General features: G+C 41.6%; 1 protein-coding gene across 1 annotated transcript in view; it reads left to right on the plus strand.

Moving 5' to 3' along the window:
• The window catches only part of LOC123729156 (segment polarity protein dishevelled homolog DVL-3), a 34393-nt gene extending 8943 nt beyond the window's left edge, over nt 1-25450 (plus strand). The window contains exons 3-15 of the mRNA XM_045703343.1: nt 7445-7572; nt 9457-9605; nt 16978-17122; nt 17713-17806; nt 17931-18000; nt 20130-20269; nt 21551-21627; nt 21871-21938; nt 22166-22306; nt 22850-22981; nt 23091-23258; nt 23483-23698; nt 23835-25450. Of these exons, the coding sequence (XP_045559299.1) occupies nt 9503-9605; nt 16978-17122; nt 17713-17806; nt 17931-18000; nt 20130-20269; nt 21551-21627; nt 21871-21938; nt 22166-22306; nt 22850-22981; nt 23091-23258; nt 23483-23698; nt 23835-24250 (1770 nt within the window). The 5' untranslated portion in view covers nt 7445-7572; nt 9457-9502 and the 3' untranslated portion in view covers nt 24251-25450. The remainder of the gene's footprint in view (nt 1-7444; nt 7573-9456; nt 9606-16977; nt 17123-17712; nt 17807-17930; nt 18001-20129; nt 20270-21550; nt 21628-21870; nt 21939-22165; nt 22307-22849; nt 22982-23090; nt 23259-23482; nt 23699-23834) is intronic.
• Nucleotides 25451-26173: the final 723 nt, after the last annotated feature.

Here is a 26173-nt window from a genome sequence, read left to right on the forward strand (position 1 = left end):
CAACCAAGTCAAGGTATTGGAGTGGCCATCACAAACCCTGACCTCATTCCTATAGAACATTTGTGGGAAGAACTGAAAAGGTGTGCGTGAGCAAGGAGGCCTACAAACCTGACTCAGTTACACCAGCTCTGTCAGGAGGAATGGGCCAAAATTCACCCAATTTATTGTGGGATGCTTGTGGAAGGCTACCCGAAACGTTTCACCCAATTTAAACAATTTAAAGGCATTGCTACCAAATAGTAATTGAATGTATGTAAACTTCTGACCCACTGGTAATGTGATGAAAGAAATAAAAGCTGAAATAAATCATTTTCTCTACTATTATTCTGACATTTCACGTTCTTAAAATAAAGTAGTGATCCTAACTGACCTAAAACAGGGAATTTTTACTAGGATTAAATGTCAGGAATTGTGAAACTGAGTTTAAATCTGTTTGGCTAAGGTGTATGTAAACTTCCGACTTCAACTGTATGTGTAGTTAGATGGTTGTTGACATTCATTTGTATACTTTCTGTTGTGCTGTAGAAACCGAAGTCCATCGATTTCTTCTCCTTTATAACACTCACTAACCTACACACTCACTCACCTACACACTCACTCACCTACACACTCATTCACCTACACACTCACTCACCTACTCTCACTTCCCTACACTCTCACTCACTCATTCATTCACTCACATACATACATACATACATTCTCTGTGTTCCACAAGTTAATCTCTGTCCAACACATGCACACTTCCAAATCCATTCATAGTCATCCACAGCAGCCTCTTTTGTGGAAATCCCATCTAATCCTAAAGAGAGAAACAGGAGGAGGCTTTTCATATCTCTCCCTCTCTCCCTGCCTATTTCTCTACAGCTCTCATTCTCTAGCTGTCTGTCCGTTTGCCTGTCTGTGTGCCTCTCTCTCCCAGAGAGGCAGAAAGACATTGGTTAACATACATAATATATAAAAAAGTATGGACAACCCTTCAAATTTGTGGATTTGGCTATTTCAGCACACCCTTGCTGACAGGTGTATACAATTGAGCACACAGCCATGCAATCTCCATAGACCTTTTCGTGTTATGAATCACACATAAAACAGTTGATAAATTATAAACTGCTTCCTAATTATTAGTGTTTACATAGCCCATTTAAATCTCACCCATTATCTCTAGTCTTTTTAGTGAGAGTAATCAGGCCTCACCAGAGAGTCTGAACAAAGGTCACAGGTCATTCTGCCCCATTAAGTGAGTGTTTCTTTCCCTGTACCTCAGACATTATTTAAAGATATTTCAATAATTTCAAACATTTTGTGTATCAGGTTTACATTGGATTTTTCAGTACGTTTCTTATCAAGAGAATTTACATGTGTGCAACCAAAACTCTGACAATAGATAATTAAGAAAATGTAATTTGTGTGCCCTTCAAGGTGCATTCTTTCTAACCTGTGAAAAACCCACTAAAACCAAAAATAAAATGACCCCACATAATAAATCAGTATTAACACCACTAGAAAATATTCAATAACAAGTAAAAACAAACAAAATGGCCAGGCCTTACTTAATTTGGGGCCCCTTTAACAGCTGGATTTGTGTACCTTTATACTAACTCCCAAGGCGCCTGCCTCAGAAAGCATTTCAAAGGGAGAGATACAGAATCATTGATAATACTTGTAAAAAAAAAACTTGGTAGAGGACATTCCATCAGTCCTGGAAAAAATTAAATAAACATGCTCTTAGTTTTCACTATCTTAAATTTTAATCAGTCCTACTGCATCTTGGGCAGGAAGTTTTGATAAAACCATGCCTATACAGAATTGTACTTCAGACACATCAGATGACACGGTTTCCCATAAAGCTTAATTGGAACCTTCTGAAGTAAACAATCCCAGAGCCCCTCTCTTGTAATCTTAATCGGTTTGACCTGTTGCATTGACATACAGTTCTGTACAAACTGTCGCTGGGACATAAACTAGTCAAAATATGAAACCTGTTGTTCAACAAATCTGCTAGGACCTTCAAAAAGTTGGTGCTGGTTTATCAGCTCAATATTCGGTACTAAAAACATTTATTTGAATCTGCTTCAATTCTGCACACATTTCCACGCAATGGAAACAGATTGTTTTAGATGACATTACCTTCTTACTTAGATCACTGGTGCTACCCAAACTATAGAATTGATTAATAATAATTGGGAATTGTCAACTACGTGTCTTATTCAATTATTTATACCTCTGTCCCAAATTTCCCCACTGTGTCCCTTACAGCCTGTTTGAGTTCAGTTAGTACTGGCTGCTATCTATTGTTCCACAAGAAACTTATCTCTAACCCAAACACCAGATGGCGGCCTCTAATTTAATATCAGTCCCAATGCTCAATCCCTCTGTTCATCATGTGACCTTGTATTGAAACATTTACTCTTCAAATTACTAAGATTTTGCGTTATTAGAGTGCTACCTGAAAGCCATTTAATATTACAATTCACTTTGTTACTTTCACTAGTCTCTCTATATATCTGTTTCCCTCAACTAGGACTCTCAAACAATGTTCTTCTTTTCCCCCTATTGCAAGGTTTAAAACAAAACAAACATGATAACTTTCTCCATATTGTAAGGCATTGTTTTATTTGAGTCTACCCTAACATTGTTACTCTATATATTTATTTCACATTTCTGTTCACATATTCACTTTCTGCTTCATACTGATTAACGTGTATTGCTCTTAATTTATAAAATACATTGGCCAATTCAGAAGGGAAGAGAGACACTTTGGAGGGAGCTTCTTTTTTAATGTAGCTCTCAAGACCAGTCTCTTTCTGGGACTAGCAGTCCCCTGCAGATGGTGTGCTCTGTCCGTAATAAGTCTGGCACCTGAGACAGCATAGACAGGGAAATAGAGGCAGTTTCGATTTTGCATACTCACAAATTGGTTTAGAACATCATCATTTGGGATATCAATGAAAACTCCATCGGGAGTACAATACATTTTAGCCTTAAGTTTAGTTAACAGAAAATCATGTTCAACATTCATTGGTTCTATTTCTAGTTTTATTGGTTAGGGGTATGTCAAGTCCTCTACCTTTACCAAAAGTGGATATGCACCAAACTTTGTCTGAGACTCTATTTCCCAGACCATTTAAACAGTCAAACAATGCTTTAACTTTAACTTTATCAAATTATCCAGAAAGGGACCACTCTGAAAATTTCTCAGAATACTTTTTACACCACTTACATACGTCTATGTGTGGATGTGCAAGTTGTATATTATTGTTATTTTTCTCCATTGCTACTTTATCAAATCTCTAGTAACCCAGTAAACTTTTCTTCACCAATTCCGCCTTTAGACGAGTGTGCTATTCGTACAGGGGTTTATATATTTACTAAAGTTGTTCTATTTAACAGCATATTTGAGAATAGTACTTTCTACTTTCATATCTCTCACATACAGATTCCCTATATAACGTTACAGATCATAAATGCCTACAGACATCCACACCACTCATGTGCATCAACGACTCTAAATGCCTACAATAAAACTTTGTGCTATTATCAGTGGTTCTCAGACCCCGTAGACTATCGTTACACACGTGCTATTAGTAGTGGCTGCAGACAGACGTAGACACTTCTCTTATAAACGCCTACAGACAGATGTCAGCAGGGCATGGTACCGTTACTTGCCCTAGCTCTAGTCTTCTCTCTAAGACTAGCTCTAGCCTTCTTCTGTCATATGTATCACGGCCAAGGTTCCTCTATAGTCTCTACAATCGCCATATTCTCTACAGTATCTATAGTCCCTGATTATCCGTAGTCCCTATAGCATCCATAGTATCCATGGTCACTATAGCATCATTGTCCCTACAGCATCTATAGTCCCTCAGTATCAATAGTTTATACAGTCGTGGCCAAAAGTTTGGAGAATGACACAAATATTAATTTCCACAAAGTTTGCTGCTTCAGTGTCTTTAGATATTTTTGTCAGATGTTACTATGGAATACTGAAGTATAATTACAAGCGTTTCATAAGTGTCAAAGGCTTTTATTGACAATTACATAAAGTTGATGCAAAGAGTCAATATTTGCAGTGTTGACCCTTCTTTTTCAAGACCTCTGCATTCCGCCCTGGCATGCTGTCAATTAACTTCTGGGCCACATCCTGACTGATGGCAGCCCATTCTTGCATAATGAATGCTTGGAGTGTGTCAGAATTTGTGTTTTTTCTTTTGTCCACCTGCCTCTTGAGGATTGACCACAAATTCTCAATGGGATTAAGGTCTGGGGAGTTTGCTGGCCATGGACCCAAAATATGGATGTTTTATTTCCCCGAGCCACTTAGTTATCACTTTTGCCTTATGGCAAGGTGCTCCATCATGCTGGAAAAGGCATTGTTCATCACCAAACTGTTCCTGGATGGTTGGGACAAGTTTCTCTCGGAGGATGTGTTGGTACCATTCTTTATTCATGGCTGTGTTCTTAAGCAAAATTGTGAGTGAGCCCACTCCCTTGGCTGAGAAGCATCCCCACACATGAATGGTCTCAAGATGCTTTACTGTTGGCATGACACAGGACTGATGGTAGCACTCACCTTGTCTTCTCCGGACAAGCTTTATTCCGGATGCCGCAAACAATGGGAAAGGGGATTCATCAGAGAAAATGACTTTACCCCAGTCCTCAGCAGTCCAATCCCTGTACCTTTTGCAGAATATCAGTCTGTCCCTGATGTTTTTCCTGGAGATAAGTGGCTTCTTTGCTGCCCTTCTTGACACCAGGCCATCCTCCAAAAGTCTTCGCCTCACTGTGCGTGCAGATGCACTCACACCTGCCTGCTGCCATTCCTGAGCAAGCTCTGTACTGGTGGTGCCCCGATCCCGCAGCTGAATCAACTTTAGGAGACGGTTCTGGTGCTTGCTGGACTTTCTTGGGCACCCTGAAGCCTTCTTCACAACAATTGAACCGCTCTCCTTGAAGTTCTTGATGATCCGATAAATGGTTGATTTAGGTGCAATCTTACTGGCAGCAATACCCTTGCCTGTGAAGCCCTTTTTGTGCAAAGCAATGATGACAGCACGTGTTTCCTTGCAGCTGACCATAGTTGACAGAGGAAGAACAATGATTCCAAGCACCACCCTCCTTTTGAAGCTTCCAGTCTGTTATTCGAACTCAATCAGCATGACAGAGTGATCTCCAGCCTTGTCCTCGTCAACACTCACACCTGTGTTAACGAGAGAATCACTGACATGTCAGCTGGTCCTTTTGTGTCAGGGCTGAAATGCATTGGACATTTTTGGGGGATTCAGTTAATTTGCATGGCAAAGAGGGACTGCAATTAATTGCAATTCATCTGATCACTCTTCATAACATTCTGGAGTATATGCAAATTGCCATCATACAAACTGAGGCAGCAGACTTTGTGAAAATTAATATTTTTGTAATTCTCAAAACTTTTGGCCACGACTGTATAGTCATAATTGCTATGGTCCCTATAGACTCTATAGTCTTGCCGCATACATATAGAATAACACACACACTTTCAAGTGGTACTTATTATCCAAATTTAAATCACTTAACTAATATTTCTTAATATCAAAATTTAAAAATGTATTATCCAAATTTCAATCACCTTTATAGACACATTTCAACCCTGTTATTATCCCAATTTCAATCAGCTTAATACTTTCCACATTCACACAACTTTCACATCATCATTCTCTACACTCACACAACTCACATCCACATTCACTTCACACTGTTACTTGACTTAGGACTAGTGGTATCCTCCTCCACTTTTATGTTTTGTTTTATACAAATTCATTTAAATTGACTTACTGAAATCAGAAGACATCTCCCTCAATTGTTTGCGGATGATGTGTCTCCTGGGAAACTCACAGTAAGTGTCTGGTCTGGGCGGGTCTCGTCCTCTTTTGGTCAGACAGGAATTTCCCTCACATTTCATAAAATGTGCCACCTGTTTTCCTAGCAGACCCCCACTAGAAAGCTCCACAGGCAGAATCAATCATTCGGTTCATGACAGCAAATTGTCGTGGAAATTCTACACAGGGACACTTGAAGTCAATCTTAAATTAATCATTGTTTATTATCAGCATGCTGGAGAGGTTCCAACCAACTCAATGCACCAAGTACACATGTCGATCAGGAGCTCTATCGGGGCAGTCCCATTAGATTTCTTATATACTGCAGACAAGTTATATTTGCATGATTTAGCTTATTCATCATTCATAATTAATTAATCATTAAAGTTTGCTTCATTCATGTGACCGAGCAATAGTGGTTCATCCATGTGACAGACCAATACCTCATGAGACCTTGAAACTGAGATATCTTTCGTTCTCAAAACAAGGGTCTGGTCGTACTGCCAAATTGCAGATACTGATAGTGAGGAGTCGTTCAATCAGTCACATGCATGAACACAGAAATTGGTTATTAGAAAATAATAAACATAGAACACAGAAATTGCTTATCAGAAAAGAATAACCATAGAACACAGAAATTGGTTATTAGAAAAGCACAAACATAGAACACAGAAATTGGTTATTAGAAAAGCACAAACATAGAACACAGAAATTGGTTATTAGAAAAGCACAAACATACAATTGTCCATCATAAGAGCAAGGGTGTGTGTGTGTGTGTGTGTGTGTACGTCTGTGTAAATTATGGACTGTATTTGTGTCTGTCTTGTGTCCACCTAGTCAATGAGCACATTTACAATTCCGACAGACTGTTACGCATACAGACTAATTCCCAAAATCATGACTTTGTTACTTACAATCTGTATGTGTCTCAAATGATGCCCATTTCCTCATGTAGTGCACTACTTTTGAATAGAGCCCTAGAATCAAGTTAGTAGTATAATGACAAACATAGGATTCTGGTCAAAAGTAGTGCAATATAATGGGGAATAGGGTGTTATTTGAGGTTTGTCTAAACCCCTTCACCTCTCTCTTTATCGTTATCTTACTCTCTCACTTTCTCTCTCTCAATTCAATATACTTTTTAGACATGGAAAGTTAAAGCACTTACAGTGTATTCGTAAAGTATTCAGACCCCTTGACTTTTTCCACATTTTGTTACGTTACAGCCTTATTCTAAAATGGATTAAGTGGACTCCAATCAAATTGTAGAAACATCTCAAGGATGATAAATGGAAACAGGATGCCCCTGAGCTCAATTTCGACTCTCATAGCAGAGGGTCTGAATACTTATGTAAATAAGGTATTTAGGTTTTTTGATAAATTACCAAACATTTCTAAAAACCTGTTTTCACTCTGTCGTTATGGGGTATTGTGTGTAGATTGATGAGGGGGAAAAACGATTTAATCCATTTCAAAATAAGGCTGTAATGCAACAAAATGTGGAAAAAGTCAAGAGTTCCGAATACTTTCCGAATGCACTTTACATTGTCAAAGTAAACACAAGCAATAATAATACTCTTTCTCCCCAGTTGGTGTCGGCAGATGGTTCTCACGGGGGTTCAGATGGGGGTTCTACGTGTGCAGACAGCCAGGCAGAGCTGCCACTCCCTTTGGAGAGGACCAGTGGCATCGGAGACTCAAGACCCCCCTCTTTCCAGTCAGTATCTGAAAAGTGGTGTGTGTGTGTCTGTGTGACTAGTTGATCCATCTGGCATAGAGATGGGTAGATACTAGTGACAGTTCAAACTCTATGCCTTTGACTGTCAGGGGTTGTTAAACTCCAGTCCAGCAGGACTACAGGGTTGCAGCCTTCTGTTCTATCCCAGCAACTACACACCTGATTCTGGGCTGAAACAAAATCCTGTGCTCCTTGTATATTCATTAACAGAGGTAGAGACCTCTGTCCTCTTGCCAGCCCCCCCCACACACACACACACACATACACAGTTTTGTATTTCTATCCATCCAAAATCCTATTTTCCCTTACCCTTAACCTAAGCCTTATCTTAACCCTAAACCTAACCTTAACCTCTAACACTAATACTAAACCTAATACTAAACTAAACTGTAACCCTAAACCTAACCCCTAAGCCTAAAGTAGCATTTGACCTCGTGGTGATCGGCAAAATTTCCCCAAAAGGATAGTTAAACAAAAACACGCACACACACACACTAATAGCTAGCGACCAGGCTCCATTTACTTTAAACCTAATCAACCTTCCCAGACATCTAATCAGACATGCCAATAAATGTTTCTCAGTGCTTCTATTGATCATTGTGGTGTGGAAGTGGCGTTGGCTTAGCTATGGTGAGGTGTAGAGCTAAATACTTACTGTGTGTGTGTGTGTGTGTCTGATTTGTGTGTGTCCTGTGTGTGATTTCCTTATATGCATTTTTCATTTTATCCAAATCAAATCTAGTTTCTGTCTGTCTGTCTGTCTGTCTGTCTGTCTGTCTGTCTGTCTGTCTGTCTGTCTGTCTGTCTGTCTGTCTGTCTGTCTGTCTGTCTGTCTGTCTGTCTGTCTGTCTGTCTGTCTGTCTGTCTGTCTGTCTGTCTGTCTGTCTGTCTGTCTGTCTGTCTGGATCGATAATGTGTATCTGCTGCATGCGTGTGCACACTGTGTGTGTGTGTGTGTGTGTGGTTGCGTACATGCATCAGGAGCATGCCCAGGCGTTGTAGGGAGGTCATACAGGCACGTGGAGGCCACACACACTACTGAGCCTCATTTTGACTTGTTTTAAGGACATTACATCAAAGTTGGATCAGCCTGTAGTGTGGTTTTCCACTTTAATTTTGAGTGTGACTCCAAATCCAGACCTCCATGGGTTGATTTCCATTGATTATTTTTGTGTGATTTTGTTGTCAGCACATTCAACTATGTAAAGAAAAAAGTATTTAATAAGATTATTTCATTCATTCAGATCTAGGATGTGTTATTTTAGTGTTGCCTTTATTTTTTTGAGCAGTGTATATACCCCCTGAGAACTAGATGGCAATATTAAATCAGCCAGCTGGGCAGGTCTTTATCTGACAACCACAACACAGAGAGAACAGCCTTTTCCCTCTGCTGGTCAGCACTGGTTACGGCAACTTGGCTCACTGCAGCACTCACATGCACATCCTATTATGCATACATACACACATGTGTTCGTGTATACATGCACACACACACACACACGTATACATGCATGTACGCAACCACACACACACACACACACACACACACAGTGTGCACACGCATGCAGCAGATACACACACACACACTCACAGACAGGCGCTCACGTTCTCTTTGTAGCTAGCTCCCGGCATGCTCTGGTGAGGCTGACATTAAAACACACTGACATTCTGATACCAGCACTTGACACTTAAACGGCAGGGGTCTGGAACTTGCTGGTCTATCATCTGTCAAACAGTTGTGTGTAGGAGAAGGGAAAAGAGACAAATCTTTTTAAAATATAATCCCTTTGAATAAAATGTTTCTCTTTCATCTCTTCCTTCTTTTTTACTCCTCCTTTGACTTTTTTCCAACCTGCCCATCAGTGCGAACGCTGCTGGCAGTCAGGACAACCTGGACAACGAGACAGAGATGGAGTCGGTCGTGTTGCTACAGAGAGAGAGGGAGTGGGAGAGAGACCGGGGCAGGGAGAGGGCGAGGCCGCGATGGAAAGAGAAAGACACTCATGACCATGGTAAGACTTGGTCTGTCCATCTGCCTTCATTCCTCAGCCTATCCCACTTTAACTCCATGGGCCAGCTGAAAAATGTGTCCACTTTGGGATGGCAAAGGTTTGATGGTATTAAATTGTTCCCCACAAGCCCCTGATCAAATTGATATATGATAACCCCTTTCTATGTGTTTAACACCTTTATATATCTTTTTGTATGGGAGTTGATGCAATAGAATGTTCACTCGCTGATAAAATAATGTAGAGACAAGTTGGAATGTTCACATGGGTGGATCTCATCTTAAAAACCATGGGATTTGGTCTTTTTTGCTATCACATCTAATGATTTAACTAGACTGACTCATCATTGAAAAAACAATGTTACAAATAGCAGAACTGTTTTAGGGAAATTAGTCATACTGGGAAATAATAGAGGAGGCCAAGTCCCACCCAATTAGAATTCCAGACCTTCTTTCTGGGATGAAGCAAAAAAAACCCTGCTTATTCTTTTATGGGATCTATTGGGGAATTTTTTTTTATAGACTTTTACCAAGTCAATAATTATCTGGGCACAATTTGTAATTTTCAGGAGTTATATACTATTTGGAATAACGATGTTATTTTTTTTTTTTATCTGGATCTATGCCCTTTATATTCCCTCGTTGGTCTATTTTTTTAAAGGATATTTTCAACCTGTAAGGGCTTCGTTCCTTTCAAGATCTGAAAAGCATATTTTCTCCCTGGATTTGGTGTCCTCACTATATAGTATTTTAGTGACACATAATATAAAAAATGGACCTTTTATGGAGGTCAGGGCGAATGACCTAATAAGTGCAGGGTTTGAATGAGATTTGACCACAAAACGCCCTAATTAGCTACTGCACATGCAGCACCTACTCTTCCTGGAGTCCACATAAAATGTAATGTTAATGTGACTGCTCTGTAATGTTAATGTGACTACTCTGTAATGTTAATGTGACCACTCTGTAATGTTAATGAAACCTCTCAGTTTCTTTATGTGACTATTCTGTCATGTTAATGTCACCACTTTGTAATGCTAATGTAACCACTTTGTAATGCTAATGTGACCACTTTGTAATGCTAATGTACCACTTTGTACTGCTAATGTCACCACGTTTTAATGTTAATGTGACTGCTCTGTGTAATGTTAATGTAACCACTCTAATGTTAATGTGACTACTTTATGTTAATGTGACTACTTTGTTATGTTAATGTAACCACTGTAATGTTAATGTGACCACTCTAATGTTAATGTGACTACTTTATGTTAATGTACTAATTTGTAGTGTTAATGTTACCACTATGTAATGTTAATGTATTTACTCGAGAAGTGAGTAATGTTAATGTTACCACTATGTAATGTTAATGTATTTACTCTGTAATGTTAATGTATTTACTCTGTAATGTTAATGTGACTGCTCTGTAATGTTAATGTTACCACTATGTAATGTTAATGTATTTACTCTGTAATGTTAATGTATTTACTCTGTAATGTTAATGTGACTGCTCTGTAATGTTAATGTTACCACTATGTAATGTTAATGTATTTACTCTGTAATGTTAATGTGACCACTCCGTAATGTTTTTATTTGTTTTAATTATTTTTTAGGGGTGGATCAGCTTTAATCTTGCAGAGAGATTGTAGCTTCCATCAATGTAATTGTCTGCATCACTTTCAATCCCCCATATATTTTTTTTGCAAATGTTTGTATGTACAGTTGAAGTCGGAAGTTTACATACACTTAGGTTGGAGTCATTAAAACTCGTTTTTGAACCACTCCACAAATGTCTTGTTAACAAACTATAGTTTTGGCAAGTCATTTAGGACATCTACTTTGTGCATGACACAAGTCATTTTTCCAACAATTGTTTACAGACAGATTATTTCACTTATAATTCACTGCATCACAATTCTAGTGGGTCAGAAGTTTACATACACTAAGTTGACTGTGCCTTTTAAACAGCTTGGGAAATTCCATAAAATGATGTCATGGCTTTCGAAGCTTCTGATAGGCTAATTGACATCATTTGAGTCAATTGGAGGTGTACCTGTGGATGTATTTCAAGGCCTACCTTCAAACTCAGTGCCTCTTTGCTTGACATCATGGGAAAATCAAAAGAAATCAGCCAAGACCTCAGAAAGAAAATTGTAGACCTCCACAAGTCCGGTTCATCCTTGGGATCAATTTCCAAACGCCTGAAGGTACCATGTTCATCTGTACAAACAATAGTACACAAGTATAAACACCATGGGACCACGCAGCCGTCATACCGCTCAGGAAGGAGACGCGTTCTGTCTCCTAGAGATGAACGTACTTTGGTGCGAAAAGTGCAAATCAATCCCAGAACAACAGCAAAGGGCCTTGTGAAGATGCTGGAGGAAACAGGTACAAAGTATCTATATCCACAGTAATATGAGTCCTATATTGTCATAACCTGAAAGGCTGCTCAGCAAGGAAGAAGCCACTGCTCCAAAACCGCCATAAAAAAGCCAAACTACGGTTTGCAACTGCACATGGGGACAAAGATCGTACTTTTTGGAGAAATGTCCTCTGGTCTGATGAAAGAAAAATAGAACTGTTTGGCCATAATGAACATCATTATGTTTGGAGGAAAAAGGGGGAGGCTTGCAAGCCGAAGAACACCATCCCAACCGTGAAGCACGGGAGTGGCAGCATCATGTTGTGGGGGTGTTTTGCTGCATTAGGGACTGCTGCACTTCACAAAATAGATGGCATCATGAGGAGGGAAATTTTGGATATATTGAAGCAACATCTCAAGACATCAGTCAGGAAGTTAAAGCTTGGTTGCAAATGGGTCTTCTAAATGGACAATGACTCCAAGCATACTTCCAAAGTTGTGGCAAAATGGCTTAAGGACAACAAAGTCAAGGTATTGGAGTGGTCATCACAAAGCCCTGACCTCAATCCCACAGAAAATGTGTGTGCAGAACTAAAAAAGCGTGTGCGAGCAAGGAGGCCTTAAAACCTGACTCAGTTACACCAGCTCTGTCAGGAGGAATGGGCCAAAATTCAGTGGCAGCACGGCTGGCCCTTCGATGTACGAAGAGAGCTAATATTAATAACATGCATGTCAATCTCTCCTGGCTCAAAGTGGAGGAGAGATTGACTTCATCACTGCTTGTATTTGTGAGAGGTGTTGACATGTTGAATGCACTGAGCTGTCTGTTTGAACTACTGGCACACAGCTCAGACACCCATGCATACCCCACAAGACATGCCACCAGAGCGTCTCTTCACAGTCAGAACAGACTATGGGAGGCACACAGTACTACATAGAGCCATGACTACATTGAACTTTATTCCACATCAAGTAACTCATGCAAGCAGTAAAATTAGATTTAAAAAACAGATACACCTTATGGAACAGCAGGGACTGTGAAGCAACACAAACAAATACACGATAACATACGCACTATACACACACGTACACATGGATTTTGTATTGTATATATCTGGTAGTAGAGAAGGGGCCTGAGGGCATACACTTAATGTGTTGTGAAATATGTTGTGAATGAATTGTAATGTTTTAAAATTGTATAACTGCCTTAATTTTTATGGACCCCAGGAAGAGTAGCTGCTGCCTTGGCAGCAGCTAATGGGGATACATTGTAAATACAAATATTATTGAGGGTTCTGGCAATGTCAGACCAATCCAATAGAGCCTGTTGATGGTCATATTGGAAAATGTGTACCCTATGGATAAACCAGCAATAGCTAGGCATCATTGTTTAGACATTTCCCAGCTTTATGTAAAGTTTGGTGCACTCATTATGAAGGCATTTTGAGAAAATGGGTTACCTGTACTTCTTTGCTCAATGTTATCCATTCCTATGGGATTTCATATAGAATGCAATGTAAGGGGCGGGTTTCACATCACATTTCTTGATGTTAACAATTTATAGAATCATATAATTTTTATCAATAGACATCAGTGAATGTGAGTTTTAATGTAATATGAAATGACTTCGCAATTCAGACAATTTTTTAAACTTATTTTTACCACTATTCTGGTAATATTTTGCTAAATGAATATAACTGACATACTTGGGCCATCATTTAGTTATCATTGTAACACACGTTTTAAGCAATTGTTGGTCTTATTACACCAATTATTTATTCAGTTATGGTCATGCAAAATCAATGCAGTTTATCCCCATTTAATAAGTTAATGACGGCCATCCTGAAAATAGGCTGCTGGGACTGATTATAGGCAAAATCTACTATCACTGTATGGCAAAAAAAACTTTCCCAGTGGGTCCCTTGTTCTGTGTGAAATTTGGTGTAGTTATCATGTAGGGTACTATGTGATCATAGAGTCCATCCCAATACTGCCCATTCTGTCTCGATGTACCCCAAAATGCATACATGTATTACCTTTGAACCCCCCAAGGTGAGCCCATAGATGTCATTACGAATTCATTTGATTCGTACCTTAGTTTGTGTTGTATTATGAAATTAATAATACTGTATATAAATTACCTTAGTATGAGAAAATGTCATCTCAATCCTGTTGGCCCAACTCATTGTTTAGGTGTCATAACATATAATAATACAGTGATAACCACATTTTAGCTACCTTCGATAAGTGGTAATCATACCAAAATATAATCCACAGAATCAACATTATACTTTTTTTATTTTTTAAAATAATTTTTATTTGACCTTTATTTAATTACGTCTCACGTCACCCCGCTCCTCCGCTCTCTCCACTGGCTTCCTGTTGAAGCTCGCATCCGCTACAAGACCATGGTGCTTGCCTACGGAGCTGTGAGGGGAACGGCACCTCCGTACCTTCAGGCTCTGATCAGGCCCTACACCCAAACAAGGGCACTGCGTTCATCCACCTCTGGCCTGCTCGCCTACCTACCTCTGAGGAAGCACAGTTCCCGCTCAGCCCAGTCAAAACTGTTAGCTGCTCTGGCACCCCAATGGTGGAACAAGCTCCCTCACGACAGCAGAGTCAATCACCACCTTCCGGAGACACCTGAAACCCCACCTCTTTAAGGAATACCTAGGATGGGATAAAGTAATCCTTCTAACCCCCCCCCTCCCCCCCTTAAAAGATTTAGATGCACTATTGTAAAGTGGTTGTTCCACTGGATATCATAAGGTGAATCCACCAATTTGTAGGTCGCTCTGGATAAGAGCGTCTGCTAAATGACTTAAATGTAAATGTAATTAGGCAAGTCGGTTAATAACAAATTGTTATTTTCAATGACCCTAGTGGGTTAACTGCCTTGTTCAGGGGCGGAACGACAGAGTTTTACCTTGTCAGCTTGGGGATTCAATCTTGCAACCTTTCAGTTACTAGTCCAACGCTCTAACCACTGGGCTACCTTCCGCAACAAAGTGGACAAATGTGGCCCTCTGGCCCATGGACTATTATGCCCACCAAAAAATATAATTCCTTTCTCACTACTAGATTTTATATCATATCCAGTATCCCTGCATATATTGACACAGAGCACTTTTGATACTGCCATTTATTATTGGAGGAATAGGAGGAGGTTGCTCATGGATGCTGATCTAGAATTTTGTTTGCATTCTCCTTAAAAACTCTTAACGATTGGCCCCTTTTTTCAATTTTTCCCTAAAATGACATACCTAAATCTACCTGCCTGTAGCTCCTTCCCTGAAGCAAGGATATTCATTTTCTTGGTACCATGTGAAAGGAAACACTTTGAAGTTTGTGTAAATGTGAAAGGAATGCAGGAGAATATAACACATTAGATCTGGTAAAAGATAATACAAAGAAAAAAACAACCTTTTTTTGTATTATTTTTTGTACCATCTTTGAAATACAAGAGAAAGGCCAACATGTATTATTCCAGCCCAGTTGCAATTCAGATATTGGCCACTAGATGGCAGCAGTGTATGTGCAAAGTTTTAGTCTGAATCAATGAACCATTGCGTTTCTGTTCAAAATATTCTATTAAGACTGCCAGAATTTGCCTAATTTGTTTATTAATAACTGTTCATGTTCAAAACTGTGCACTCTCCTCAAACAATAGCATGGTATTATTTCACTGTAATAGCTACTGTAAATTGGACAGTGCAGTTAGATTAACAAGAATTTAAGCTTTCTGCCAATATCAGATATGTCTATGTCCTGGGAAATGTTCTTGTTACTTTCAACCGCATGCTAATTGCATTAGCCTACGTTAGCTCAACCGTCTCGCAGGGGACCCACCAATCCTGAAGAAGATTTATTTTAAAGGATGTTGGGAGAGTAAGCTGATCCTCGATCTGTGCCTAAGGGCAGGGTTTGAATCATGGGTGGCCATATGTGTTATTTTGATGTTGAACGTCCAGTCCACTGTTTTTAGGGCACCTGACCCCAAAGAGTCAATGGGTGAACCTCAAAGGTTTTTCCTCGATTCCTTGCATCCTCTCTCCTCACCTCCTTATCAAAACGTCAGAGGGGGGCGAGGTCTTCTACTCCAATGCTCTGTAGACGTCACTCTGACACTATGAAGTAGGCAAAGAGAGGTTGTGAGAAATCAAAGAGAAGTGATTCTGAACCTTGAGCAGAGCCATACTGAGGTGGCCTGGTTACACAACCCCCATAGTTGAACCATGTTGAAAAGAAAATATCGGAACCAGCACAGTTTGGTTCAGGTCGGCACATTGTGTGAAAAGGTAATTATGTACTGTATGACATCATTGATTAGTATTGATATTTTTTTATTTATTTTATTATTATTTTACCCCTTTTTTGTGGTATCCAATTGGTAGTAGGTTTTTCTCAGTCTTGTCTCATCGCTGCAACTCCCGTACGGACTCGAGAGAGGCGAAGGTCGAGAGCCATGCATCCTCCGAAACACAACCCAACCTAGCCACACTGCTTCTTGACACAATGCACATCCAACCCGGAAGCCAGCCACACCAATGTGTCGGAGGAAACACCGTACACCTGGCGACCTGGTCAGCGTGCACTGCACCTGGCCCGCCACAGAAGTCGCTAGTGCACGATGAGACAAGGATATCCCTGCCGGCCAAACTCTCCCTAACCCAGACGCTGGGCCAATTGTGCGTCGCCCCATGGACCTCCCGGTCGCAGCCGGCTGCGGCAGAGCCTGGGCTCGAACCCAGAAACTCTGGTGGCACAGAGATTCTGGGTTCAACCACTGCGCCACCCGGGAGGCCGGAGTATTGATATTGTTATTAGGACACACCATAGCAAAATATTTTGCTTACAAAAAGAACTGGTGTTTTGAAAAATAATTTGTGTTTCTTATTGGACAAGTCCAGGTACTCCCTTCCTATTTCAGTCCTTTTTCTTCCATTTGGTGCCTACTGAATACTACCCGGTTGACCTCTCCTCTATTCCGCTTGTCTGGCGTCCTCCTCAGGTGGCAGGTTGAATGGTCACACGCGTCCAGAGCGGGAGCCGCGGCGACCGGAGCTGCCGGGCTATGAGAGCTCGTCAACGCTGATGAGTTCTGAGCTGGAAACGACAAGCTTCTTCGACTCTGAAGACGATGATGCACCCAGTCGGTGAGCACCACACACAAACACTGATGAATCAACAAAATATGGCTTTTAATTATCTCAGTAAGGGGACTAAATATCCCTAAACTTGGCAAATCAACTACAGCCACCATAAATAAAAAAATCATGTTGGGTTGTATTTTGAGTGGAACCTCCCTTTAACACGTAGAGATCACCTCAAGGTTGTTCATTGCTGCCAATGTTGGTTGCAATAGGCCCTGAAGGGTTAGAGCCAAGAGGAAGTGGTAGGGAGGGGATTGACTACTCATTCATTTATACTCACACTCACATACATGTACCCAAGACACAAAAAATGTGTTCTCTCACATGAAAAAATGGACCACCTTGCGCATCCACTTGATGTATACACTCTACATGATCGCTATCAATTCTTATTAAAGCTCCCACAAATCATATGCTCTAGAAAACCCACACTAAATACTGTTGTTTTTCTCTTTCAGCTCAATGGCCACATTTATGGTTGGCTCAAATGTATGGAATCACATGCAGCAATTTAACCACTGGCAGATGAGTGTGCGTTGTGTGTCATGACACCGGAGTGAGTTATGTCACCTCTGTGATGTCATCAACCACAGGTTCAGTGGCTCCACGGAGCAGAGCACGTCGTCGAGGCTCTTGAGACGACATCGGCGGCGACGGCGGAAACCCAAAGCGCCACGGATGGACAGGGTAAGACACACACACACACAGACCACATAGATGGCAGTTTGCTTTGTGTTCAGTGGTCCTTGTGCATGTCCTCACCTCTATCTCTTTCAGTCATTCCTCTACTCCTCCCTCTCTTTCTGTCCAGTCGTCCTCTTTCAGCAGCGTCACAGATTCCACCATGTCACTGAACATCATCACTGTCACTTTAAATATGGGTGAGTAGTACAGTTAGCCTATATCTGTATAAAGTATATAAGTTTACGTCTATATGATATTTTATATACAGTGGGGAGAACAAGTATTTGATACACTGCCGATATTGCAGGTTTTCCTACTTACAAAGCATGTAGAGGTCTGTAATTTTTATCATAGGTACACTTCAACTGTGAGAGACGGAATCTAAAACAAAAATCCAGAAAATCACATTGTATGATTTTTAAGTAATTAATTTGCATTTTATTGCATGACATAAGTATTTGATCACCTACCAACCAGTAAGAATTCCGGCTCTCACAGACCTGTTAGTTTTTCTTTAAGAAGTCCTCCTGTTCTCCACTCATTACCTGTATTAACTGCACCTGTTTGAACTCGTTACCTATATAAAAGACACCTGTCCACACACTCAATCAAACAGACTCCAACCTCTCCACAATGGCCAAGACCAGAGAGCTGTGTAAGGACATCAGGGATACAATTGTAGACCTGCACAAGGCTGGGATGGGCTACAGGACAATAGGCAAGCAGCTTGGTGAGAAGGCAACAACTGTTGGCGCAATTATTAGAAAATGGAAGAAGTTCAAGATGACGGTCAATCACCCTCAGTCTGGGGCTCCATGCAAGATCTCACCTCGTGGGGCATCAATGATCATGAGGAAGGTGAGGGATCAGCCCAGAACTACACGGCAGGACCTGGTCAATGACCTGAAGAGAGCTGGGACCACAGTCTCAAAGAAAACCATTAGTAACACACTACGCCGTCATGGATTAAAATCCTGCAGCGCACGCAAGGTCCCCCTGCTCAAGCCAGCGCATGTCCAGGCCCGTCTGAAGTTTGCCAATGACCATCTGGATGATCCAGAGAAGGAATGGGAGAAGGTCATGTGGTCTGATGAGACAAAAATAGAGCTTTTTGGTCTAAACTCCACTCGCCGTGTTTGGAAGAAGAAGAAGGATGAGTACAACCCCAAGAACACCATCCCAACCGTGAAGCATGGAGGTGGAAACATCATTCTTTGGGGATGCTTTTCTGCAAAGGGGACAGGACGACTGCACCGTATTGAGGGAAGGATGGATGGGGCCATGTATCGCGAGATCTTGGCCAACAACCTCCTTCCCTCAATAAGAGCATTGAAGATGGGTCGTGGCTGGGTCTTCCAGCATGACAACAACCCAAAACACACAGCCAGGGCAACTAAGCAGTGGCTCCGTAAGAAGCATCTCAGGGTCCTGGAGTGGCCTAGCCAGTCTCCAGACCTGAACCCAATAGAAAATCTTTGGAGGGAGCTGAAAGTCCGTATTGCCCAGCGACAGCCCCGAAACCTGAAGGATCTGGAGAAGGTCTGTATGGAGGAGTGGGCCAAAATCCCTGCTGCTGTGTGTGCAAACCTGGTCAAGAACTACAGGAAACATATGATCTCTGTAATTGCAAACAAAGGTTTCTGTACCAAATATTAAGTGCTGCTTTTCTGATGTATCAAATACTTATGTCATGCAATAAAATGCAAATTAATTACTTAAAAATCATACAATGTAATTTTCTGGATTTTTGTTTTAGATTCCGTCTCTCACAGTTGAAGTGTACCTATGATAAAAAAATTACAGACCTCTACATGCTTTGCTAGTAGGAAAACCTGCAAAATCGGCAGTGTATCAAATACTTGTTCTCCCCACTGTATATCTAGTGACTTATGCCTTGACTTAAAGATTCAAAGACCACACACTGGGCACAGACGTCAGCTTAACGTCTAATTTTGATTTACATTTGGTTGAGCTGTCAACTACCATGAATTTAACCTGAAATCAACAACACATTTCACCATTTCACCAGGATTTAGGTTAAAAGTTGGGTGAAAAAAAAGACTAAATGCCCTTTCCACATTGTTTCAATGTCATCACATTGTTTTTTGGGGTTGAATGACGTGGAAACAATGTTGATTCAACCAGTAGATCAGAACTCCTTCGCCGAGAAGCTTTGTGAATACGAGACCAGAGGCCAGACTCCCTTTTTGAAGAGGGATTCATACTTCTCCTTCACTCTGTAGGGAAGGTATCCTTTTTTTGTTCAACACTCTTTCTTTCTCTTGTCATTACTTATCCTTCCTCCTCTCCTCCTCCCTCCGTGCAGAGAAGTATAACTTCCTGGGCATCAGTATTGTGGGTCAGAGTAATGAGAAAGGAGATGGAGGAATCTACATCGGCTCTATCATGAAGGGAGGGGCGGTGGCCGCCGACGGACGCATCGAGCCTGGAGACATGCTGCTGCAGGTGTGTGTTAAGAGTGGTATGTTTAACAGTGGTGGAAAAAGTACCCAATTGTCATACTTGAGTAAAAGAAAAGATACCTTAACAGAAAATGACTTAAGTAAAATTAAGTCACCCAGTAAAATACTACTTAAGTACCACAAGTAAATGTAATTGATAAAATATATTGAAGTATCAAAGTATAAATAATTTCAAAAATCCTTATTATGCAAACGAGACAGCACAATGTTGTTGTTTTTTAATTTACAGACAGCCAGGGGTACACTCCAACACTCAGACATAATTTACAGACAGCCAGGGGTACACTCCAACACTCAGACATAATTTACAGACAGCCAGGGGTACACTCCAACACTCAGACATAATTTACAGACAGCCAGGGGTACACTCCAACACTCAGACATAATTTACAGACAGCCAGGGGTACACTCCAACACTCAGACATAATTTACAGACAGCCAGGGGTACACTCCAACACTCAGACATAATTTACAGACAGCCAGGGGTACACTCCAACACTCAGACATAATTTACAGACAGCCAGGGGTACACTCCAACACTCAGACATAATTTACAGACAGCCAGGGGTACACTCCAACACTCAGACATAATTTACAGACAGCCAGGGGTACACTCCAACACTCAGACATAATTTACAGACAGCCAGGGGTACACTCCAACACTCAGACATAATTTACAGACAGCCAGGGGTACACTCCAACACTCAGACATAATTTACAAACAGCCAGGGGTACACTCCAACACTCAGACATAATTTACAGACAGCCAGGGGTACACTCCAACATTCAGACATAATTTACAGACAGCCAGGGGTACACTCCAACATTCAGACATAATTTACAAACAAAACATGTGTGTTTAGTGAGTCTGCCAGATCAGAGGCAGTAGGGATGACAAGGGATGTTCTCTTGATAAATGTGTGAATTGGACCATTTTCCTGTCCTGCTAAGCATTCAAAATGTAATTTTGGGTGTCAGGGAAAATGCATGGAGTAAAAAGTACATTATTTTCGTTAGGAATGTAGTGAAGTAAAAATAAAGGTAAAAAAAAAGAATAGTAATGTACAGATACCCCCAGAAACTATTTAAGTAGTGCTTTAAAGTATTTGTACTTAAGTACTTTATTCCACTGGTGTTTAAGTGACAAGATAGTGAGAATAAGAGGGATGGTTTGAGGTCTTTAATTGGACTTGTTTGGTAGGATTGCCTGCTTTCTTTCTCTCCCTTTGCTACATACCCATCTCTCATTCCCTCTCTTCTCCAGGTGAATGACATTAACTTTGAGAACATGAGCAATGATGATGCAGTAAGAGTACTGAGGGAGATTGTGCACAAGCCAGGGTAAGGAGCAGTCTCTCACACACTGAAACCTACAAGCTAATACGTACTGAGGATCACACAATGAGGATGCAGTAAGAGTACTGAGGTAGAATGTGCATAAGCCAGGGTAAGGAGCAGTCTCTCACACACACTGAAACCTACACACTGGTACGTACTGAGTATCACACATTGCTTCTGGTATGTCTGTGTGTGTGTTATAAACAGTGTGTTAACTGAGTGTCTGCTGTGTGTAATTGTTGACAGTCCTATTACTCTGACTGTGGCTAAGTGCTGGGATCCTAACCCTCGAGGATGCTTCACACTGCCGAGAAGTGAGTACTCACACACAGCATCATGTTATTAGATTTAATGACTTTTTAAACACTTCCTCAGATGGATATATTTTCCTCTTGGGAAGATCAAATGTCACCTCTAAGATTTGACATTCTTTCATTTGCTTTCATGGGGGGAAAGTCGATGTAAATGTGTTTTAGCATTACTTAAAGTCTTCAAGCTAGATCATGTTCCACAGAGACGATACACCCCTTTCTCTGTGTAGGTGAGCCGATCCGTCCCATAGACCCTGCTGCCTGGGTGTCCCACACTGCAGCAATGACAGGGGCGTACCCAGTGTACGGTATGAGTCCTTCTATGAGCACCATCAGCTCCTCCATCTCAAGCTCCATCCCTGAGACTGAGCGTAAGTCACCCCTCCCTTTCCCTCTCCACCCTCCCCAGCAGGCAAAAGTTGGCATTAGACAACCTAATTATAAAAGGTTGTGGTTGAAATGTGGTTGTGATGTCAGTTAACCAGATTACAACCAGATAAAAATGTAATTTTCACCACAACATCGACCCCTGGTGGAAAAACACATTTTGGTAGTTTTTTGGTCGAAGCAACATCAAGATCACAATCAGGCAAGATGTATTTTTCTGGTCTCTAAAAAGACATGTAGAAAAACATGTCCTGTTTCAGTCAGTATAACCTGACCATGATGACATAACAAATAAAATAAATGCCTGCTGGGTCGCTGCACGACCGCCACTTCTGCTTACCTCAATTCCCTCTTGCTGCTCCTGCTGAATGAATGAAAGGCTCCCTTTGTGTTTCCCAGTGGACGAAACTGGTTGAAATAATGTTGTTATGATGTAATTTCAACCAGTTTTGCTCAGTTTTGCCTGCTGGGTTGTTTCACTACTGCAGCTATCTGACTGTTGCTCTCTTTCCTGCTTTCCCTCCCAGGGTTTGATGACTTTCATCTATCCATTCACAGCGACATGGCAACAATTGCCAAAGCGATGGCCAATCTAGAGTCTGGCCTGGAAGTGCGAGACAGGATGTGGCTCAAGATCACAATCCCCTCTGCCTTCATAGGTATTATTTCTCTCTTTACTCTGCTCTCTTCTGTCTGTATTGTCTCGCTTTCATAGGGTCTCTTGTTAAGGTCTCTCTCACCCTCTCCATCTGTCTGTCTCCATCCCAGGCTCAGATGTGGTGGACTGGCTCTACCATCACATGGAGGGCTTCACTGACCGCCGTGAGGCCAGGAAGTACGCCAGCAACCTGCTGAAGGCCGGCTACATCCGGCACACCGTCAACAAGATCACCTTCTCTGAGCAGTGCTACTACATCTTCGGAGACCTCTGTGGCAGTGAGTCTTATTATCTCTTTCTCTTCCACAAGATGGCTTTCTTTATGACTCTTCACCTCTCCTTTACTCTTTCTTCTTTAACAACATATTTTTATATTGAAGTTAAGAGTAATGTTTATCCTTTTTACTCCTTCCACCTATCCTACTTTCTCTCCTCTCCCTCGTCTTCTCCTCTACTCTCTCCCTTCCCCTCCTCCCATTTTCTCTCCTCCCATCTCTCTCAGATATGGCTAACCTCTCCCTGGGAGACCACGATGGGTCGAGTGGGGCGTCCGACCAGGACACCCTTGCTCCCCTGCCCCATCCTGGGGCTGCCCCCTGGCCCCTGGTCTTCCCCTACCAGTACCCCATCCCACACCCCTACAACCCACACCCTCTGCACGAGCCCCCCCAAAGCCAACCTGGAGGGGGTGGCAGTGCAGGCAGCCAGCACAGCGAAGGTGAGATGCTCCGGTACACATAGACACATGCGCAGAACTGAAAGGCAAACCAAATGTCTGGACTGACATACACACATTAATACCCTGTGTAGTCTTTAAACCTGTAACTCTCAACCTCTTTCTCTCTCCTTTGCAGGGAGTTGTAGCAGCGGGTCCAACCGCAGTGGCAGTAAGAAGGAAGCAGCTGCTGGGGGGGCAGGCGGTGGGGAGTCCAAGTCGTCAGGAAGCGGCAGCGAATCAGAGCTGAGGAGGGAGAAGCCCCCCAGCGAGCGCTCAGTGGCGGTGCTCCTTAGCGAGCACAGCATGCGCAGCACACACAGCCTGAACAGCTTGGCCCAAAGTGTCCACAGCACCCACTCCCACAGAGGTAGCCTGGTGTACGGCCCCCCTGGCCTGCAGGTCCAGCCCCCACCCTCCCTACCCACCACGGCCCCCCCTGGGTCGCCCCCGGGCCGAGACCTAGCCTCTGTCCCCCCCGAACTCACCGCCTCGCGTCAATCGTTCCGCATGGCCATGGGCAACCCCAGCGAGTTTTTTGTCGATGTCATGTGATGTGTGCGTTAGGTGATCCAGAGGGCGGATCCTCAATGCAGGTGTTCAGAACTTCCTGGTATGGAGAGAAAGGAGGTGGAGGAGGAGGAAAGGATATAGAGGCTAAGAGAAAGACAGGTGGTGCTGAGAGAAACGTGGGTGTAACTGCATAGCTCTTCTTCAGTCTGTCGCCAGTTCTGTGGCACCTGTACTTTCGTCAGTGAAGAAAATCGGAGTGGATGCAGCTCTCTCCTTTGTCCCCATTAAATAGACAATTTTGTTAATGTTCTTTTCCACATCAGTTTGTGTGTGTATATGAGTGAGTCAATATGTGGTTGGAATGTTTTCTTTTTGTAATTTTCTCCCGTCCCACTCAACTGTCATTGAATCTCTGTGGACCCTCCATTGCAACCCCTCTTTAAAAATCAACACAGTCCATTCTAGATTGGAGGAGGCTCCGAGAGAGAGCGAGAGACTGTGGACATCCTATTAAATTACTTTAAAAAGTTTTTCTATCTATCTATCTATCTATCTATCTATCTATCTATCTATCTATCTATCTATCTATCTATCTATCTATCTATCTATCTATCTATCTATCTATCTATTCTATACTGTGGACAGGGTCGTGTTCATTAGGGCATGCAACAGTTTTAAAACGTTTAGCAACAGGAAACTAAAATTAGCATTTCTTATTGGAGAAATATGTTCAATTCAGGAAGTAAATTGAAATTCCAATTCCCATTTTTTCCACATAGATGAGCTTTGATTTCAGTTTACTTTCCGAATTGAAATGGAATTGACCCCAACCCTGGTGTCGTGTAATATATTGGTGCAAGGTTCATCTTGTATACCCTTCATCTTTCAATATTGATTGCACTGATTAGTTAGAGCGGATTATGATCACAATTAACATGGCTGCTGCTTAGTGTACAGCAATGAGAAGTACCATTACATCTGTCAGATATGATAGACCTAACAAATGTATATCTATATGCATGGGCTTTGTGGTGGCTAATTTCTGCATTACCAAATGAGGAGTTACAAACACACCAGTCCGAGTTAAAACTACATCTTTAATACTTAATTAAGATACTTTTGCAAAAGTTCTTGACCCCACTAATGCATTCTCTCGAATGAACCAGGAAGGTGATTACAGAATTGCTACAGGGATCTTTTATAGCAACGATACCCCCTTCAACGTACATTGACAAACCACAGATACTTAGTAACAGTTCACAAAGGTTGAGTTTTGTATGACAGATATCAATAAAACACATCAGACAGTAACTGCTATGTCAACAGGATTCATTGTATAGCCCAGTATCTGGTCCCCTTAGAACTGTCCCTCCCTGGTACGGTATTGAACAAAAACACAATTTCATCCAATGGCATATATCAATTGTCAACTCTAGATACTCCCATCTCAAGCAACCCCCCTCTTGACCCCACTCCTGGACAGGCTCACTGGAGGGAGTGAGCCTCTAGGCCATATATTATCACAGGATAAGTGTGAGATCTAAGAGAGGACATACAAGGGTCCATTTACTGCCATAATCCTCCCCACAATAAAGAAAAGGAGGGAGTGACTTGCTCACAGACATTGTGGAGACAAGTCATTGGTTCCCCATTAATCACGCATCCCTTCACATTGTTTACGAAATAGGTAAAGACACATTCCCATGGCGACAAGTCTGACCTCTCCCCTCTCTGGGCCCCAAGTGTCTGAGCCCCAGCTAAGGTAGACGTGCAACTGAAAAGACACTAGAGTCCAATGGACACTTTCTAATGACAAGTACCTCAAATAAGCATAATATACTAATAAAACATCTTAATTATCTATGTTACCCAACTAATTCTGATTCGTCCACGACAGCTTGCAGTACATATTCGCTTTGATTGGAATTTGGACAGAAACATGATCAATTCCCAAATTAATGTTGA

Source organism: Salmo salar, chromosome ssa20 (assembly GCF_905237065.1).
Source record: "Salmo salar chromosome ssa20, Ssal_v3.1, whole genome shotgun sequence".
Classification (NCBI taxonomy): domain Eukaryota; kingdom Metazoa; phylum Chordata; class Actinopteri; order Salmoniformes; family Salmonidae; genus Salmo; species Salmo salar.